The sequence below is a fragment of the Hemitrygon akajei genome, chromosome 14 (genome assembly GCF_048418815.1).
Source record: "Hemitrygon akajei chromosome 14, sHemAka1.3, whole genome shotgun sequence".
Taxonomy (NCBI): Eukaryota; Metazoa; Chordata; class Chondrichthyes; order Myliobatiformes; family Dasyatidae; genus Hemitrygon; species Hemitrygon akajei.
In genome coordinates, this window is record NC_133137.1 from 49,352,569 (window position 1) to 49,372,670 (window position 20,102).

The 20,102-nt window shown below is 45.3% G+C and overlaps 1 protein-coding gene across 22 annotated transcripts in view; it reads left to right on the forward strand.

The window, feature by feature from the left end:
* Positions 1 to 19,496, forward strand: part of LOC140738555 (nuclear receptor subfamily 2 group C member 1-A-like) — a 160,825-nt gene extending 141,329 nt beyond the window's left edge. For 19 of the 22 annotated variants that reach the window (XM_073066010.1, XM_073065991.1, XM_073065989.1 and 16 more), the window contains one exon: positions 710 to 3,543. In XM_073066010.1, the coding sequence (XP_072922111.1) occupies positions 710 to 884 (175 nt within the window). In that variant the 3' untranslated portion in view covers positions 885 to 3,543. Of the gene's footprint in view, positions 1 to 709; positions 3,544 to 16,256; positions 16,345 to 16,983; positions 17,026 to 19,463 lie in introns of those variants that run through there. The other 3 variants (XR_012101389.1, XM_073066004.1, XM_073066003.1) reach the window with 3 other exon arrangements.
* Positions 19,497 to 20,102: the final 606 nt, after the last annotated feature.

The following is a 20,102-nucleotide window of genomic DNA, read 5'->3' on the forward strand; positions in this document are numbered from 1 at the left end:
TGAGTTGCTGCAGCATTTTGTGTGTGTTACTCTGGCAGCATCTGCAGAATCTTGTGTTTAAGATGTAAGCTTTATTTTATGTCCTAATGATTCCATGTTGTTGTACTGAAGGGAGTGAGCACAGCATGTAGTCTCGAATTCTGATACAGTTCTAAGCAAGGCTCCACTGTTGTGTGTGTTGTACAGGCTGTCTAGTGCAACATGAGTTATTAATCTCATCTCCACTTTCAGATGTGGTCAGTCCCATGACATAACATGAGCATTGAGATTTGCTGATAGGCTTTACTCCATATTCAGTACAAGTGAGGTTGAGTTGCTAATGTATTTTCCACTGTGTAAGACCACTTTCTCCAAGCTGTCCCATGGGATCGAGGATGACTCACTCCCCCCCCCCCCCCAGTTATTTAGGTTTTGGGGTGTCTAATGAGCCAGTTTTGGGAATTACAGACTACTCTAGGCTATATCCCAGTTGTCAACAGTATTTGTTTACAGCCATCATTATTTGTCAAGAAAGTAATCCTTCTGAAGATGTTTGTATATGTGCCAGAATCTTGTAATATTTGAACCATTTCATTTTAAAGAGTGAAAATTAAAATTAATAACTTTTGTAATTTTACCAAAGCAAATTTTATGAGTTGATGTGATGCGAGCATGAATTCCTTTAAAGAGCAGAGATAAGGTTCTAACATAAATTTATAATTCGTTTCAGGCTATCGAGGTTGCTGCTTAGATTGCCTGCACTCCGACTCATGAGTTCTGCCATCACAGAAGAACTCTTCTTTGCCGGACTAATAGGAAATGTGCAGATTGACAGTATAATACCTTACATATTGCGAATGGAAACTGCAGAGTACAACAGTCAAATCACAGGGTCTGCAGTGTGACTTAACACCTATGAACAATTATAGCAACCTGTTGAAAGCTTCTTCGCCTTCTCTTCCATAATGAAGGACAATTGCAGGTTGTTCATGTAAAAAAAATCACGGGGTAGTCTTTAACAAAGAATGAAAGAAACAATTCATGGAGACTAGACTGTGAATATTTTTCATTGATGAATAGTGCTTGATAGCAGTTGTAATAAAAAAGAAGTGACCATGAATGAGCCCTTCCTTTTTTAAAATTGTTAGTTTCTGCAGTTTGCAGAATGCGTGTACAGCTTGGGTTGAAAATGCCATGATCATATATTTGTTTACCCCAATTTTTTTTTAATTTTTATAGGACTGTGTTTGACTAAACAGTCATTTGAGAACAATGGGCTTGTTTAATGTCTCGATAACATATTGATAAAGCACCGATGTTGCATGTCTGAGACTGTTCCAGTATATAGCATAACGTTTAGATGTAGATCCAGACACCTTATTGGGCAAGTATTGGGCAACTATGTGAATAGCTGGCAAATTGTCTTTATTGAATGAATGTGTCATTGTATCTGGTAGCTTAATTTTATTGATATCACATCTGTATCCTTTTTTGATAAATAAGAACGTAAGGAATATGAGACAAGACAAATTAATTTGCTATGTTACCATGCAAGGCTTATGTTCAATTTAGTGGTCCTGTCCATTGTAAAGTTACATTGAAGCTCACCTGATTTTTCAATGGACTGACAACGTGGCCCAATTGGTATATATCCTAAGGAAACAGTCTCACTTCTATTTCAAAGTCACGCGCAGAATTATTAAAAGAAAAAAATTAACTCAGATTGGATGTTTTATAAAAAAAAGCAGCTGTAAAAATATCTTATTGTAGCACTTTGATAGCTGTTAAGAAAACGCCAATGGAAAATTTTGTTCTCAATTGTCCCAGTTTCTTTCCCTGCCACCAGTCCTTCATCCCACACCTGAATTTTGATTTTCAGCCGTTACCCTGCTTAACGTCCATCAAAGCACTGTGGAATTGAAAATTTAGCAGGCAGTGAGAGAGAGAAATTGATGTTCCTACTTCAAGGATTATCAGTGGCAAATTACTGTAAGCAGAAATTTGAATAAAATTTGCTATTTTCACATTTGAAATTGCTGGAAAAAAATGACTTGGGTGATGGGCCCAGAAGCCATGGGCTGAACACAACTTTATTTGTGCTAAAATCTCCTGAAGCATAGTAATTGACTTCAACTTTATGTTCAATGAAATGAAAATCGTTGCTAGGTATTTAGTCTGTACAGTTACAGGTTTAGCCAGTTTTTGTGTTGCGCCAATGTTTTCTGCTGCACTACAGTGGAAATATTGCCTGCATCAGAACGTTTTATGGAATGTCATTTGCAAATACATGTTTTCTGTACGAATTGTGGTTTACAATATTCAATCTAGAATTTTATAAAATGTCCTGTCAAACACTTGGATCTGAAAGAAATGCTAGCTTTGAGAAACTAGAGATTACATCGCCTGTTATTTTGTTAGGTTTCTTTCACTAATTACTTGCCTTCCTTTGGAGGAAGCCTTTTCCTTTCAGCAGTCATAATCTGCTGCAGATTTCCATTAAGTCCGAATCTGTGTTTATTTTTATTTGAAGGTAGGGTGAGCGTATTCTTTTTTGGTTTGTGAAGCCAGGTGAGGTGGAAACAAAGCAGTATCAAATGAAACCTCTGACTTGCTAGCTTTCTCACCAGCTTTTGCAGGATAACTTAAGTTGACTATTTTGTATAAAAACAAAATATATAATTTAAAAATCATTTTTGTGTCTGATTCTTTAAGCCCATTTCCTTCTTCCCACCCTGTGCATTCACAAACAAGGCTCTTATATGTTTCTAAAAATGTTTTCTATTCCTTGCAGGGCACATTCAAAGACCACATAGAACATTTACTTCAATGTAAATGCTAGATTCTATAACTAATGAAAATATGTTCATGTTGATAAAGGATTAACAACCCCCGGAGTAAACATTGGTAATATGAAATTGCATCATTTGATTTGTCTACACTAACTTGACAGCTGCCGCAAAAGAACAAATTTCATATCGTATGTCAGTGATGATCCTGACTCTGAAAGGCTGACCACTCATTACTTGTATTTCCTGATACATTTCCATATCAGGAAATGTAGCATCTAATCATTAGTTGTTGCCACGACAATCAAGAATTGGTTTCATTTTCCCATGTTACAGGACATGGAGTTGTGGCTGGCTGAATCCGTGTATAACATTAGAGTCGCTTACTATATATTATACATAAAATAAGTTGTAGCTGTTAGATAGTGTGTTCTCTGGTTTGAAGTGCTTTGCATTCCATATCTGTATAGTATACACTAGTGATAGCTCTGTGTCTATACTGTCAGTACGCCCCCTCAGATATTTCCTCCAGTGTGCTTTTTGTATAAATGCTCCTGTAAATCTCTTGAAATCAGACTACAAGTGTAAATTCTATTTTGGCTGTATTTTTTTAAACAAATTGTAACTGATTTTATTAGGGGAAAAAATCTGTGATGTTTTACTTGTTTGTATATAGCTACATGTTAGGATGATGGCAATAAGATTCTGAGTATTAAACGGCAGCAAAACAAACATGAATTGTGTGTATGTGTGTATGATAAAAACATAGTGAACTAAAGCTGGCGTTTCTGTATTTTGTTAGTGATTTTCGTAAGGAAACCAGTAGCTATTGTACAAAAAGCAAAATACCGCAGATACGGGAAACTAAGTTTGAACTACAGTACTGTGTGCCCTGAGCTTGTCAAACATCAAGAAGGAGGATGGTAGTTTCTGTAACTTCACTGGGCTTAGCAATGCAAAGGAGTATTTCATGTGCCCTGGTAAAGCTCACAGCATTGCTTGTGCTGACATCACCTTTATCATTCCATTAAACAGTGATCCACTTAGTTTTGCTACCCCATCCCTGCATTACTTCAGTATCCACAAATAACAGTCTAACTTAATTATACTTGTTGACTGAGCAGCTATAACTCTCTGGGATACAGAATTCCAAATACACTCGACCTTTGCAGGAAGTTCTCAGTCAGCAATGGCTAATTCTTTATTCTGAAATTAAAATTCCTTATCCACAATTCTTCAGCTGCAGTAACATCCTTTGAATTGAGAGCAACATGTACAAAATGCTGGAGGAACTCAGCAGTTAGGCAGCATCAATGGAGAGGAGTAAGCTGTCAACATTTCAGGCCAAGACACCAGGACTGGAAAGGAAGGGGGAAGTCCTTTCCAGTCCTGTTGGTGCCTTGATCTGAAATGTTGACTGCCTACTGCTCTCCAGTGATGCTGCCTAACTGCTGAGATCCTCCAGCATTTTATGTTTGTTGCTCTGGATTTCCAGCATCGGCAGTGTTTATCCTGGGAATTAAATGTGTTCGATAGGATCATCTGCACTACTAATGAATCTCTTTAACAGCTGCATCATTAATGTAGTTAAGTAGAATTAGAGAGTAGCAAAAGATTTCAAGAAGCAGATTTAAGGAAAACATTTATGGAACACAAGCCATGGTTCATATGCCCCAGGGATTTCATTTCAGCACCATTTAATAGATGAGACCAACTAGATTTTTGTGAGAAATCCTTGTTGTCTCACTTGAAGCTGTTAGAATTTACTACTCCAAAGTTCTGAACTCTTGGATTAGCATGGATAAATGCAAAAGTCCAAATTTTTGAGAGGTCCTCTCTGCTGATGTTTTGATTGCTGGTAAAACTGCCCACTGAGCCTACAGCAGACTAGAGCTGGCAGTAGGTTCAATTACATCATTTATTTCAGCGAAGAAGAGTGACTGTGGCACATTAGAGTAGTTCCATTTTTGATCAATGAACATCAACATTAATTGGTTCCCTGTGTTGTAATTGTGAAAAATTGTTCATGTTAAACATTTATAAGCAAATATTTAAACTAAGTTTTGACAGTGTGGCAATGTACACTGGCCGTCAAAGACTTTTGATCAGTAAGGCTTGTTGCTTCTGGTCAGAAACGCAGGCCCCTCTGATCAGCTTGGAGATGCTCTGTGGTGAAACAAGACTGGCAGGTAGGGCAGCTGCAAGCCTGAGCAGTTTATTCTCACTGGAACTTCTAAGTGGCAAAGCCTCAGGGCTGAAGTGGTAAAGTGGAGGTGCTACTGTTCTTCTGTGTGCATTGTAATTCTCCAAATAATGAAACAGTTCTCAACCATAGAGTAACATCAATGGGACACAGTGCCTGTCCTTTTAATCTTTTTCCCCTGCCACATTCCTGGAACCTAAGCAGTTTCCAGGTGAAGCAGAGATTCTCTGGCACTTTTATCACAGTGTACAGTCTTTAGTGTTCCCAATGCACCCTCCTCTTAGATTGCGATCAATTTACAGAAGCCTGACCCTAAGTTCCTGCTGCCTTCAGCTCCTATGCTGACTGATGTGTCTGTATCATCCTATTCTGTACTGTTAGAGAGATGTCCTTTGCAAGCTTGAAGAACAATGATTCAGTGGTGCAGCCAGTAAAGTTGTTGTCTCAAATACCCAGCCTCGATCTGTGTGAAGTTTCCACATTTTCACTGTAACCGTGTGGGGTTCCTCTGGATGTTCTGGGTTCCTCCCACCATCCCATGTGGGTTAGTACGTTAGAAGCAATTCATAGTGGCCGGATAGTGAGGGGGAGAATAAAATGTGTTAGTAAATTTAGTATAAATGGTCTGCAGGGATGTGGGCTGAATGCCCTGTTTCTCTGCTAATGGACCTCAGGCTCAAAATGTGGCACTGGTGTTACCTGCCATTTAAGTAACAGGAAATAGCAATATTCTACTCAACAGCATCATTAGGGCAAAATCCTCTTCCATCCAGTACAAAGCAGTCCATGTGATCAGCATCCCATCGACAACATCCAAGATTCACAATTACTGCTTCGTCAGAGCTGCCAAAGTTTCCTTAGCGTTATCTTACAGGCCTGTGGCTGCTGATCCCTAATGGGCTGGGTACATCGTCCTGATCAATCCAAACCCAGTGATTCCTTCCTCCGTGGCCTTGCGTGAAACTCCTGCTCAACAGTGGCAGTTTTGAAACTGCACCACGCCTCAGGCAATGAGTTCAGTGATGCTTACAGCCAGAGAATTAATCTGTATAAATGAAATTTGTTCATTTCATCAGCCACCTCACACACTGTAGTAGGGGGAAGCTGTTACATTATTATCACCAATTTCAGGATTGTACAGGAATCCTCAGTGATTGACAGCTGATGGCCAGGGCAAAGCTGAAAATGATCCGCTGGAGGTCTAAGGGAAACATTTCTGTGTGATGTAGACACAACATGAGGGTAGGGAGTTTGCTACCATTTACAATGAATGAAGGGCCTAAGCTCCTAAAGCCTCACGCCAAAGGAGCACCAAACCTGGACGTGAATTTAGAAGGGCTAAATGTAGTCAGCATCTACTGAAAGATCACTGAAGGTCTCTCCAATGTGACTCTGCCCTTGAAGTGAGCACCATTGATTCCATCACTCAACAATCTAGCCGGTCATAAAGTACTTCAGCATGGAAACAGGTTCTTCATCCCGACTAGTCTGGCCTGTCCCTTCCGCCTGTACCTGGACCATATCACTCCAAACCCCTCCCATCCATCTACGTATCCAAACTCTCCTTAAATGTTGCAATCAAACCCGAATCCACTGCTGCTGCTCACATTTCACACTTGTATCACTCTCTGAGTGAAGAAAGTTCCCACTCAGATTCTCCTTAAATATTTCATTTTCACCCAGAACCTATGACCTGTAGTTCTAGTCTCACTCAACCTCAGGGAAAAAGCCTGCATGCTTTCACCTACTGTATACCCCTCATAATATTATACACCTCTGTAACATGAAGTCCCACAGATGCTGGAAATCTAGTGTAACACACAAAATCCCAGAGGAACTCAGCAAGTCTGGCAGCATCAATGAAGAGTCAACATTTTAGGTCGAGACCCTTCATCCCTTTTGGAACAAGAAGGCAGCGGGAGAGCACTTAAGGATTTCCAGCGGGAAGACATTTTGAGTTCTCGGGGAAGAGAGAGGCCAGACTGCGCAGGCATGTGACGTCAGCCAGTTGAGCGCGAACAGTTTAAAAAGAAGGCAGCCATATCCAGCGGGCAGCAGAGTGAAAGGGCTTTGGCTCAATGGGCTTCGGCAGTAACGGGACGAGGTGAGGCAATTGTTGACTGCAAAAGGAAGTAGTACGTGTGTGAGACCGGTTTTCTGTGGTTGGTGTCAGATGTAGGAGGTCCTGGAGTCTCCCGGCGTCCCGGACGGCCACATCTGCACGAGATGCAACTCCTAAGGGACCATGTTAGGGAACTGGAGATGCAATTTGATGACCTTCGTCTGGTCAGGGAGAGTGAGGAGGTGATAGAGAGGAATTACAGACAGGTGGTCACTCCAGGGCCATGGGGGGACAGAGAAATGGGTCACAGTCAGGAGAGGGAAGGGGAAGAGACAAGTAGTAGAGAGTACCCCTTGACAATAAGTACTCCTATTTGAGTACTGTTGGCAGGGGGGGAGGGACAGTGGCCGTGCCTCTGGCACAGAATCTGGCCCTGTGGCTCAGAAGGGTAGGGAAAAGAAGAGGAAGGCAGCAGTGATAGGGGACTCTATAGTCAGGGGGTCAGACAGGCAATTCTGTGGACGCAGGAAAGAAACTCGGATGGTAGTTTGCCTCCCAGGTGCCAGGGTCTGGGATGTTTCTGATTGTGTCCAAGATATCTTGCGGTGGGAGGGAGAACAGCCAGAGGTTGTGGTACATATTGGTACCAAGGACATAGGCAGGAAAAGGGAAGAGGTCCTGAAAGAAGACTACAGGGAGTTAGGAAGGAAGTTGAAAAGCAGGACCTCAAAGGTAGTAATCTCGAGATTACTGCCTGTGCCTCGTGACAGTGAGAATAGGAATAGAATGAGGTGGAGGATAAATGCGTGGCTGAGGATTGGAGCAGGGGGCAGGGATTCAGATTTCTGGATCATTGAAACCTCTTTTGGGGTGGGTGTGACCTGTACAAAAAGGACGGGTTGCACTTGAATCCCAGGGGTCCAATATCCTGGCAGGCAGGTTTGATAGAGCTATTGGGGAGGGTTTAAACTAGTTTGGCAGGGGGGTGGGAATCAGAATGTGAGTGCAGGGATTAAAATAGAACGACAAGGGCATGATGCTAAGAGTTCTGAGTTGATGAGGAAGGACAGGCAGGGGATGAAAAATAATTGTAGCCAGTTAAAGGGGTTGAAATGTGTCTATTTCAATGCTAGGAGTATTAGGAACAAGGAGGATGAACTTAAAGCATGGATTAGTACATGGAACTACAATGTTGTCGCCATTACTGAAACTTGGTTGCAGGAAGGGCAGGATTGGATGATGCAGGTCCTGGGGTTCAGGTATTTTAAAGGGAATAGGATGGGAGGTAGAAAAGTGGGGGAGTGGCATTGCTGGTCAGGGATAGTATCACGGCTATTGAAAGGGAGGACGCTGCAGAAGGAGTGTCCACTGAGTCAGTCTGGGTGGAAGTCAGAAATAGGAAGGGATCAATCACTGTGCTGGGAGTAGTCTGTAGGACCCCAAGTAGCCCTCGGGACACCGAGGAGCAGATAAGTAGGCAGATTTTAGAATGGTGCACAAAATACGGGGTAGTAGTTATGGGTGATTTCAACGTCCCTCATATTGACTGGCACCTCCTGAGTGCAAGGGGAATAAATGGGGCTGAATTTGTCAGGTGTGTTCAAGAAGGATTCCTGACATAGTATGTGGACCAGCCAATGAGAGAAGAGGCTATACTGGATCTAGTTCTGGGTAATGAACCTGGTCAGGTGACAGACCTCTTGGTGGGGGAGCATTTTGGTGAGTGATCGCAACTCCCTTAGCTTCAGCATAACTATGGAAAGGGATAAAATCAGATGAAATGGTAAAGTGCTTAATTGGGGAAGGGCTAACTTTGAAGGGATGAGGCAGGAACTAATGAGAGTAAATTGGAAACAGATGTTCAAAGGGGAAAGCCAGATGTAATGTGGGAGAGGTTTAGGGACCACTTGAGCTGGGTTCAGGATATGTTTGTCCCACTGAGGCAAGGAAAAAATTGTAGGAAAAGGGAACCGTGGCTAACGAGACATGTGAGGCAACTCGTCAAGAGGGAAAGGAAGCATATGTTAGATATAAGAAGCAGGAAGAAGGAGGGGCTCATGAGAAATATAGGGTAGCCAGGAAGGAGCTAAAGAAAGGACTTAGGAGAGCTCAAAGGTGGCATGAGAAGGCCTTGGCATGTAGGATTAAGGAGAACCCTAAGGCGTTCTATGCGTATGTGAAGAACAGGAGGATGACAAGAACGAAGGTGGGACCACTAAAGGATAAAGAGGGCAACATGTGCCTGGATGCAGAGGAGTTTGGGGAGGTCCTCAATGAATACTTTGCTTCAGTATTCACAAGTGAAAAGGATCTTGATCAAGGTGAGGTCAAAATAGAGCAGGCCTGTGTGCTGGACAATGTGGAGATTATGGAAGAAGAAGTGCTGGATCTTCTTAAAAACATCAAGATTGATAAATCCACAGGGCCGGATATGATACATCCCAGGTTGCTGTGGGAAGTGAGAGAAGAGATCGCTGGAGCATTAACTATGATCTTTGAATCCTCTTTGGCTACAGGGGAAGTGCCGGAGGACTGGAGAATGGCAAATGTAGTTCCTTTGTTTATAAAAGGTAATAGGGAGAAACCTGGGAACTATAGACCGGTGAGTCTTATGTTGGTGGTCTGCAAACTACTAGAAAGGATTCTTAAGGATAGGATCTACGAGCATTTGGAGAAGTACAGTCTACTCATGGATAGTCAACATGGCTTTATGAAGGGAAGATCATGCCTCACGAGCCTGACTGAGTTTTTTGAAGAGGTAACAAAAGAAATTGATGAGGGTAGGGCAGTGGATGTGGTCTACATGGACTTTAGCAAGGCATTTGACAAGGTCCTTCACGAGAGACTCATCCAGAAAGTCATGAGGCATGGGATAAGTGGAACCTTGGCTGTTTGGATAAAAAATTGGCTTAAAGGAAGAAAGCAGAGGGTAGTTATGGAAGGAAAGTATTCTGCCTGGAGGTCGGTGATTAGTGGAGTGCCGCAGGGATCTGTCCTGGGACCCCTGCTATTTGTGATTTTTATAAATGACCTGGATGTAGAGGCGGCAGGATGGGTGAGTAAGTTTGCCGATGACACGAAGATTGGAGGAGTTGTGGATGGAGCTGTGGGTTGTCAAAGGTTACAAGAGGATATGGACAGGTTGCAGAGTTGGGCAGAAAAATGGAAGATGGAGTTCAATCTGGATAAGTGTGAGGTGATGCATTTTGGAAGGACAAACCAGAAGTCTGAGTACAGGATTAATGGTCAGTTACTTAAGAGTGTGGATGAACAAAGGGACCTTGGGGTTCAAATCCATACATCCCTCAAGGTCGCTGCACAGGTTGATAGGGTAGTTAAGAAGGCCTATGGGATGCTAGGCTTTATTAACAGGGGGATTGAGTTCAAGAGTAGAGAGGTCATGTTGCAACTCTACAAATCTCTGGTGAGACTGCACTTATTGTGTTCAATTCTGGTCACCTCATTATAGGAAGGATATGGAAGCTATGGAGAGGGTGCAGAGGAGATTTACCAGGATGTTGCCTGGTTTGGAGAACAAGTCATATGAAGCAAGGTTAGCAGAGCTGGGACTTTTCTCTTTGGAGCGTAGAAGAATGAGAGGGGACTTGATAGAGGTCTACAAGATTATGAGAGGCATAGATAGGGTGGATAGTCAGTACCTGTTTCCCAGGGCACCAATAGCAAACACCAGAGGGCATATGTACAAAATGAAGGGAGGGATGTCTAGGGGAGACATCAGGGGTAATTTTTTTACACAGAGGGTTGTGAGTGCCTGGAATGACTTGCCAGGGATGGTGGTGGAGGCTAAGACATTAGGGGTATTTAAGAGCTTCTTGGACAGGCACATAGATGAAAGAAAAATAGAGGGTTATGGGGTAGTGTGGGTTTAGTACTTTTTTTTAAGGATTATATGGGTCGGCACAACATGGAGGGCTGAAGGGCCTGTTCTGTGCTGTAATGTTCTATGGTCCTATGGTTCTATCCCCTTATTCTCCTGTGCTCCAGTGAAGTTGGTGTATAATGGTTGACTTCTTGTTAGTCCAGCTTTGCTACCAGCTGAGCAACAAAAAGTAAAACGTCAAATACCAACTAAAAGATAATGAGTCTGCAATATCTATGGTCAAATTTACTAGGACCATTGTAGGCAGATGCATCAAACTACAAATAGATTGACGACGATGAGGTCATGTAGGTTTATCCCTCGTGTTAGTCCACAGTGACATCGCTCAGGACACTGTCAGCTCGGTCAGTGAAGGTTACCGGGCCACTCTTGGTGAAGAGCACTGAAGACCCAACCCAGAGTCAATTCACACCCTCGCTACCTTTAGTGCTTCCTCAGAGCTGTTCAGCATGGAGGGGCACTGAGAAGTTACAGCAGCGCAGACACATCAACCATAGTCCTCCATACCCATACATGTACTTATCACCAAACAGCTTTTAAATGTTGAAATCAAGACCACTTTCATCAGATGTTCCCCTTCATGTTCCCTTTAAACATTTCTCCTTTCACCCTCAACCTGTGATCTCCAGTTTTAGTCTCACCTAGCCTCAGTGAGAAAAAACTGCTAACGTTCATCCTATCTATATCCCTTATAATGTTTGTATAATTATCAACTCTCCCCTCATTCTCCTATCCTCCAGTGAATAAAGTTTTAGCTTATTAAGTCTTTCTCTATAACTCAGGTCTTCAAGTCCTGGCAACATGTGGGTAGGCGACCAGAACTACACACAATTCTCCAAATTAGGCCTCACTAATGTCTTATACAACTTCAACATAACATCCCATCTCAGTACTTTGATTAAAGTAGGCCAATGTGCCAAAAGCTCTCTCTGCAACCCTATCTTCCTGTGATAAATATCAATCTATCTATCAGGTAATCTGGATGTTTCCTTGCTCATGTTTAACCTGATGCCACTAGACTTCATAAGCTCTGACATTAACGTTGAGTACTGCAGTGACAATTCCCTCACACCTGTACACCAGAGTACAAGCCACTTCTGAAGGGTGAGTGTTACTGGTGGTCCAGGGCACATAGGGCAATGTGAAGGAGAAAGGAGCCACATGGTCTGTAAGATGTGACAATGACAGGCTGTTGCCTGCCCAATGCCTTGGACAGCTCTCCACATGTCCCAGCAGAGAACTTTGCAAGGTCATGCTCTGTCCAAATTCAATGCCTGGAAGTCCATGCATTTTCATTCCTTTTTGATACACATTGGTAAGCTGAGCAGCTCTGACCAAGATGAGGGAACTGACGGCTTCGTAGCAGGGAATCGAAAGATAGGTGGAGGGACAGGTCATGTTGAGGAAGGAGGAGTCTACAGGAGAACTTGCTCAGGTTAGGAGAGACAGAATGGGGTAGTGTGGGGTCATGCACTTCGGTAGGAAGACTGAAGGTGCAGATTATTTTCTAAGTGGTGAGAGAATTCAGAAATCAGAGGTGCAAACAGACTTGAGAGCCTGAATTCAGGATTCCCTCAAGATTAACTTGCACATTGCATTAGTAGTAAGGAAGGCAAATGCAACATTAGCATTCATTTTGAAAGAGTTAGACTGGAAAGCAAGGATGTACTGCTGATGATTTATAAGGCATTGGTCAGACTGCATTTGGAATATTGTGAAGCCCTACATCTAAGATGTGCTGGAGAGAGTCCAGGGTAGGTTCACAAAAATGATCCAGGGAATGAAAGGATTAATGAAGCGTGTGTCGGTGTCCGAACTTGATGGAGTTTAGAAGAATAAGGGAGGATCTTATGAAAACCTAATGGATATTGAAAGGAATGGATAGAGTGGACAGGGAGAGAATACTTCCATTAGTAGGAGAGTCCAGGATTTGAGGGCATATCCTCAGAAAAAAAAGATATCCTTTTAGAATTTCAATCACATGGATAAAGTATTAGAGAAATTCAGAGAGCTAAAGGTGGAGAAATCGCTAGGACCCAATTGTCTACACCCCAGACCACTGCATTAAAGGAAACAAACCACCGGCATTGAAGGAAATGGCCGCAGAGATAGTGGACCCATTGGGTGAAAGTTTTCAAAACTTACTATAGATTGGGAGGGTACCAGAAGATTGAAAACAGCCAGTGTGACTCTCTTGTTCAAAGAGGACAGCAGAGACAGGGTGGCTTCTGGCTAGCTGGCAAAATGTTAGAATCAATAATCAACGAGATAACTAATCATTTAGGAAAGTTGGCTATAATCAAACATGGTCAACATGGTTTTATGAAAGGTAAATCATACTTGACTGATTTACTGGAATTTTTTGAGGATATAACAGATGGGGTTGACGGAGGTGAACCTGTAGATTTCTAAAAGGCATTTGACAAGTTGTGATATGAAGAGGAATACAGGAGGGAGCTGGGGAACAAACTTGGACAGAGTAGCACATGGGAGGTGTGGAGAGGCATGAAGAACATCTCTGGCTTCAATCAGCCTGGCTGGAGAACCTCAGAATGCAGGTGTGAATGGGGTAATGAGTTAAACCTATTCAATGGGTTTGACAATTGTCCTCTTGTTCACACCCCCCTCAGCACACCAGTCCAAGTGCAGAGGCACCCTATACTCCCTCAGCACCAACGACCCCCCCCCACCAATTCAACAGGTAGATGAACAACACAGACTACCACTGTCTATATCTCCTTCTTGCCCTGCACCTACCATCCACACCTCCACATACCAACTGCTGTCATCCCGATCTTTACCTACTACAACCCCCACCCTCCACCAGACAGTGCAAACCACAGGGTCCTGAAGGAGTGTGCTGAGCAGCTGTGTGGAGTTCTCCAGAGCATTTTCAATCCGAGTCTCAGCCTGGAAAGGGTCCCGACTGTGGAAAACATCATGTGTGGTCCCAGTACCCAAGAAGGGCCACAACCAAAAGCCTTGAAAGACTACCATCCAGTGGCCCTGACCTCACACATCATGAAGACCCTAGAGCAGTTGGTCCTGGCTCACCTCTGACCCCTGGTCAGGTTAGCCCTTGATCCCCTGCAGTTTACCTACCAAAAGCACTTTGGAGTTGACGATGCTGCCATCTACCTGCTGAACAGAGCCCACTCCCATCTGGATAAACTGGGCAGCACTGTGAGAATTATGTTTTTCTGATTTCTCAAATGCCTTCAATACCATACAGCCCTCATTGCTGGGGAGAAGCTCTCTCCAGTGCAGGTTGGCACTTCCATTGTATCCTGGATAATGGACAACCTGACTGTCAGCCCACAGTTTGTGCAGCTTCAGAGCTGTGTGTCAGACGTGGCTATAAACAGCACTGGGACCCCTCAGGGGACTGTATTGGCCCCCTTCCTGTGTACCCTGAATACCTCAGACATTAGATACAACACTGTCATGTCATCTGCAGAAATTCTCTGATAACTCAGCAACAGTTGAATTGATTTGACTTTATTTCTTACATCCTTCACATACACGAGGAGTAAAAATCTCCATCTGAGTGTGCAATATATAGTAACTTGTAATAAATGGTATTATGGTAAGATACACAACAGGACAGTCAATATAGCATAGAAATGCAATTGTGTCCGCGTGAGTTCATCAGTCCGATGGCCTGGTGGAAGAAGCTGTCCCAGAGCCTGTTGGCCCTGGCTTTTATGCTGCAGTACCGCTTCCCAGTGTCAACGGACCCAAGTGCAAGACACAGACACTGAAGTACTAGGAGCAGGACTAGGTGTGTCAAGAAAGCAAGGGTAGTGGGGGAGAAACAACACTGGACAAGACTAGGATACAGGGCCTGGGCCAAGACTAGACTAGGAAAGTGGGACCTGGATGAGGAACAAGGAACTGGGAACTTGGAACCTGGACAAGGACTCCGAGCCAGAGACTGGACAAGGACCCGGAACCTGTGTCTTGACTCGGGCTTGGACTCCGGATCTAGGCGAGGACTGGACGTGGGGGCAGGATGCAGAACTCCAGGGCTGGACAAGGACATGAAGCTCAGACTTGGTCTTGATCGAGGGAGAGCAGGAGCACAGAGCCTAGGTCGAGGGAGAGCAGGAGCACAGAGCCTAGGTCGAGGGAGAGCAAAGCAGAAGCAGGGAGAGGCGTAGCTGGACACAGACACTAGCCCTGAACGAGACCAGGACTCAGGGCCTTGGCTACAACTTGGACTTGGACACAGACTGGAAACTCCTCGGAACCTTGGACACGGACTGGAACCTCCTCGGAGCCTTGGACACGGACCGGAACCCCCTCGGAGCCTTGGACACGGACTGGAACCCCCTCGGAGCCTTGGACGGACTGGAACCCCCTTGGAGCCTTGGACACGGACTGGAACCTCCTCGGAGCCTTGGACACGGACTGGAACCCCCTCGGAGCCTTGGACACGGACTGGAACCCCCTCGGAGCCTTGGACTGGAGCACAGGAACACAGAACATAGAGCCAGGACCCCTCCTTAGGGACAGGACATAAGGCTGGGACTCATACATGGACACTAAACACAGGGACACAAAGAGACAGTTCCAAGCTCAACAATGGATAGTTCCTTCTGTTGGCATGGCCAGGCTCCGGTCTCACTCTGACAGCTGAACTTGACGGCGATACAGGCGAGGAAGCAGGCAAGGTTGCTGGCAGGGCTTCAGAGGGAAGGAAGGGAACAGTCCAACCTCAGGGTAACAGCAAGGACAGCCTGACTTACCCCACAGAGGCAAGGACAGGAAGGGACAAATCCCACCGTAGGGTAACGGCAAGGACAGCCTGACTCACCCCACAGAGGCAAGGACAGGAAGGGACAAATCCCACCGTAGGGTAACAGCAAGGATAGTCTGACTTACCCCACAGAGGCAAGGACAGGATACCAACATGCCAAACCTACCACCACACTCGAACCCAGGGCCACTTATATTCCAGCCCCAATATGAAAATCAGGTGCCTGTGATTAAGCCCAACTGAAACGGACAGCCAGAAGACCCAGAGTCCGGAGTTCACGGACCGGACCGTGAACCGGTACACGGACTTCACAGACCGGACCATGACACCCGGATGGAACAGTCTGTGGTTGGGGTGTCTCAGGTCCCCAATGATCCTTTGGGCCCTTTTGACACACCTGTCGATGTAAATGATCTGAATCGAGGGAAGTACAGTTCTCATACCAGGCAGTGATGTAGCCAGTCAGGATGCCCCTGTAGGAAGTTCTTGGGATTTGGGGATTCATGCCGAACTTCTTCAACCGTCTAAGGTGAAAGAGACACTGTTGTGCTTTTTTCACCACACAGCTGGTACGTGAGATCCTCGGTGATGTGGATGCTGAGGAACTTAAAGCTGTTCACCCTCTCAACCTCAGATCCATTGATGTCAATAGGGGTAAGTCCATCTACATTCCTCCTTTAGTCATCAACCAGCTCCTTTGTTTCTGTGACATTGAGGGAGAGGTTGTTTTCTTGACACCACTGTGTCAGAGAGATGACTTCTCCTCTGCAGGCTGCCTTGTTATTATTTGAGATGAGTCCAATCAATGTAGTATCATCTGCAAATTTAGTTAGCAGATTGGACTGTGGGTGGTGACACTGTCATGGGTATACAGCGAGTAAAGGAGGGGACTCAGTACACAGCCCTGAGGGGCTCCTGTGTTGAGAGTCAGAGGGGTGGAGGTGAGGGAGCCCACTCTTACCACCTGCCGGTGATCTGACAGGAAGTCCAGGATCCAGCAGCACAAGGCAGGGTGAAGGCCGAGGTCTCTGAGCTTCTTGTTGAGCCTGCAGGAAATTGTAGCCCAAAAACAGCATTCTCACATAAGCATCCTTCTTCTTCAGATGTGTAAGGATGGTGTGTAGAGCTGTGGCTATTGTGTCATCTGTTGGTAGTGTTGTTAGGCAAATTATAGGGTGTCCAATGTGGTTGCCAGCATGTAGTCCTTGACCAGTCCCTCAAAGCATTTGCTTATTATTCAGGTGAGTGCGACAGGACACCAGTCATTCAGACATGTTACCTTGGTCTTTATAGGTACAGGAACAATGGCGGATGTTTTGAAGCAGGAGGGCACTCTACACTGAGAGAGGGAGAGATTAAAAATCTCTGTAAACATACCTGCAAGTTGTGCCGTGCACATCCTGAGTACCTGCCCGGTCCCACGGCCTTGCGACTGTCCACTCGATGGAAACACCTGTGTATTCAGCCTCAGAAATGACCAAGGTGCAGGTTGTTTCGGGGGCTCCGTGTAGGTGACATCAAACCGAGTGTAAAAAAGATTTAGCTCATCTGAGAGGCAGCAACGTTGGCAGAACCACTGCGTTTAGCTTTGAAATCCACGATGGTGTGCAGACTTTGCCATAAGCTGCGTGTGTTGCTGGTGAGAGTTGTGTCTGGATCTTGTCCCTGTATTGTCGTTTCACTGCCCTGATGACCTTGCGTAGATCATTGCTGCATTTCTTGAGTTCCTGCTGATTACTGGCAATGTGAGGTCTGTCTTGTGCGTTAAGTGCTGCTCACACGGAACTGTTGATGCAGGGCTTCTGGTTTGGGTAGACTCGGACCGATTTTTGGGGGACAACGTCCTTGATGCACTTCCAGATGAAACCCATGACCCTTCTGTGAACTGGGAGACATCCTCATCATGAAAGGCATTCCAGTTGGGTGTATAAAGGGAGGGCGGAAGGATGAATACAGGGCCCTGGTGGGGGACTTTGTCAAATGGTGCAAGCTTAATCATCTGCAGCTCAACATCAGTAAGACAAAGGAGATGGTGATGAACTTTAGAAAGACTAAGCCTGCACTGCTCCCTGTTACTATTGATGGTGAGGACATAGATGTGGTGAGGACCTACAAGTATCTGGGGGTGCACCTGGATGACAGACTTGAGTGGAGCACCAACACAGAGGCCGTGTACAAGGCCAGAGGGCCAGAATTACAACTACTTCCTGAGGAGACTGAGGTCCTTTGGAGTGTACAGGCCTCTCCTTCACATGTTCTACCAGTCTGTTGTCACCAGTACAATCTAATGTGCGGTGGTATGCTGGGGCAATGGCATCAACACGGGTGATGCCAACAGGCTCAATAAACTGATTTGAAAGGCTGGCTCTGTTATAGGAGTCAAACTGGACACACTGGAGGCTGTGGTAGAACAAAGGATATTACAATTCTGGACAATGTTTCTCACTCTGCATGCCACCTTGGCTGTACAGAGGAACACTTTTAGTAATAGACTAAGAACAACAGCGCTGCTCCAAAGAGCGCTATATGAGGTCATTCTTACCCTCTGCCATTTGGCTGTACAATGGCAACCTATAGCTGGGGAAGTGCTGACCCCCCCCCCCCCCCCATTAGACTGAGGTAACTTATTTTTTATTCTTTCTTTCTTCTAAGTTTTGTACATCAGTGCACTATCTATCAGCGACTGATGCATAAATTAAGATCTTGAGGTATTGCAGGAAGTGAGTCAGTGTCGTTTGAAGACTGATGATCACTTGGCAAACAGACTTTATGGAATAAGTAGGTTCTTTTCAGGCTGCAGGGAATAACTAGCGAAGTAGCCCAGGGATTGGTTCTTTGCCCACAGTTGCTTATCATCTGGAGGAGGGAATGAAATATGAAGTTTCCAAGTTTATAGATGACAAGAAAGTAGGCGTGTTGTGCAAGGACATTGTGATTCTGGAAAGGGATATGTATAGATTGAATGCTAAGATGTGAGACTGTGTGAATGAAATTCAATGGGATCGAGGTGTTCCAATGCATGAATTGCAGTGAATTAGGGAGTTCAACAAATTGTTAACAAGGCAAGGATGCACATTGGCCTTTATTGTGAAGGGGTTGGAATTTAAGAATAGGGAGGTTTTGTAACAATTGTACAGCTTTGGTTAAAGGAGCCTCACTATGTTAATTCCTGGGATGAGGGGGTTGTCTAAGAAAGAGAGACTAGACAGATTTGCTATTGGAATTGGTATTGGTTATTATTGTCACCTTTATCAGGGTGCGGTGAAAAGCTTGTCTTGCATTCTGTCTATAGAGGATCCGTAGGCACGACGTATCATGAAGAATGCACACCAGTGGTTGTATTTCATTCTGAGTTTGGGCTGATTTGGTACCTTACCAAAGACCCTGGCAAATTGCAGCTGAGGTTCTTTGGAGTACGCAGCCTCTCCTCCACATGCTCTACCAGTCTGTTGTCGTCTGAACAATTGTTATTACGGTGATGTGCTGGGGCAATGACATCAACACAACTTCTTCATGGGAGGCAGGGACTGGCCTGTGTCAGGAGTATTGCAGACCCTCCCACTACCTGCCGATGCCCCAATGCCGTAGAGTTCAAATCTAGCACATGGTAACCTTTCACTCTTTCGGTCGTTATGGACCAGGCAGTCAAGGGTGCCGTAGAAACAGTAGACACCGGATGTGTGCTTTAGGTAAGTATTTGTGCACAATCTTAGTGAATTATACGATCATAGTGAATTAGATTGTAAGATCAGGATCTGTATCTTTCTATACAGGATGTCCACACAAGATAACAGCGGGATAGATGCTATCCTTAAACCTGGCGGCACATGGTTTCGGGCTTTTGGGAGAGGGGAGAAGAGAGAATTTGAGTGTAGGTGGAATCTTTGATTATCCTGGTTGCTTTACTGAAGCAGCGAGAAGCTTCGAGCTGCATTCCTTGGATACTTAAAAGACCTGATTTATATATATGAACCAAAGAGAGATGCTGGAGTATTTTCACCTGCGGGAGAGTATGAACGGGGTAAAGTCAGCCGCAACACACTCACAAAATGCTGCGTCAGGCAGCATCCACAGAAAGTCGACGTTTTGGGCTGAGACCCTTCATCAGGAGGCGAGTCGATAGGTACTGTGGGGCGGGTCGTTCAGCCGGCCGCGGGTCGGCGCTGTGGGGCGGGTCGTTCAGCCGGCCGCGGGTCGGCGCTGTGGGGCGGGTCGTTCAGCCGGCCGCGGGTCGGCGCTGTGGGGCGGGTCGTTCAGCCGGCCGCGGGTCGGCGCTGTGGGGCGGGTCGTTCAGCCGGCCGCGGGTCGGCGCTGTGGAGCGGGTCGTTCAGCCGGCCGCGGGTCGGCGCTGTGGGGCGGGTCGGCGCTGTGGGGCGGGTCGTTCAGCCGGTCGCGGGTCGGCGCTGTGGGGC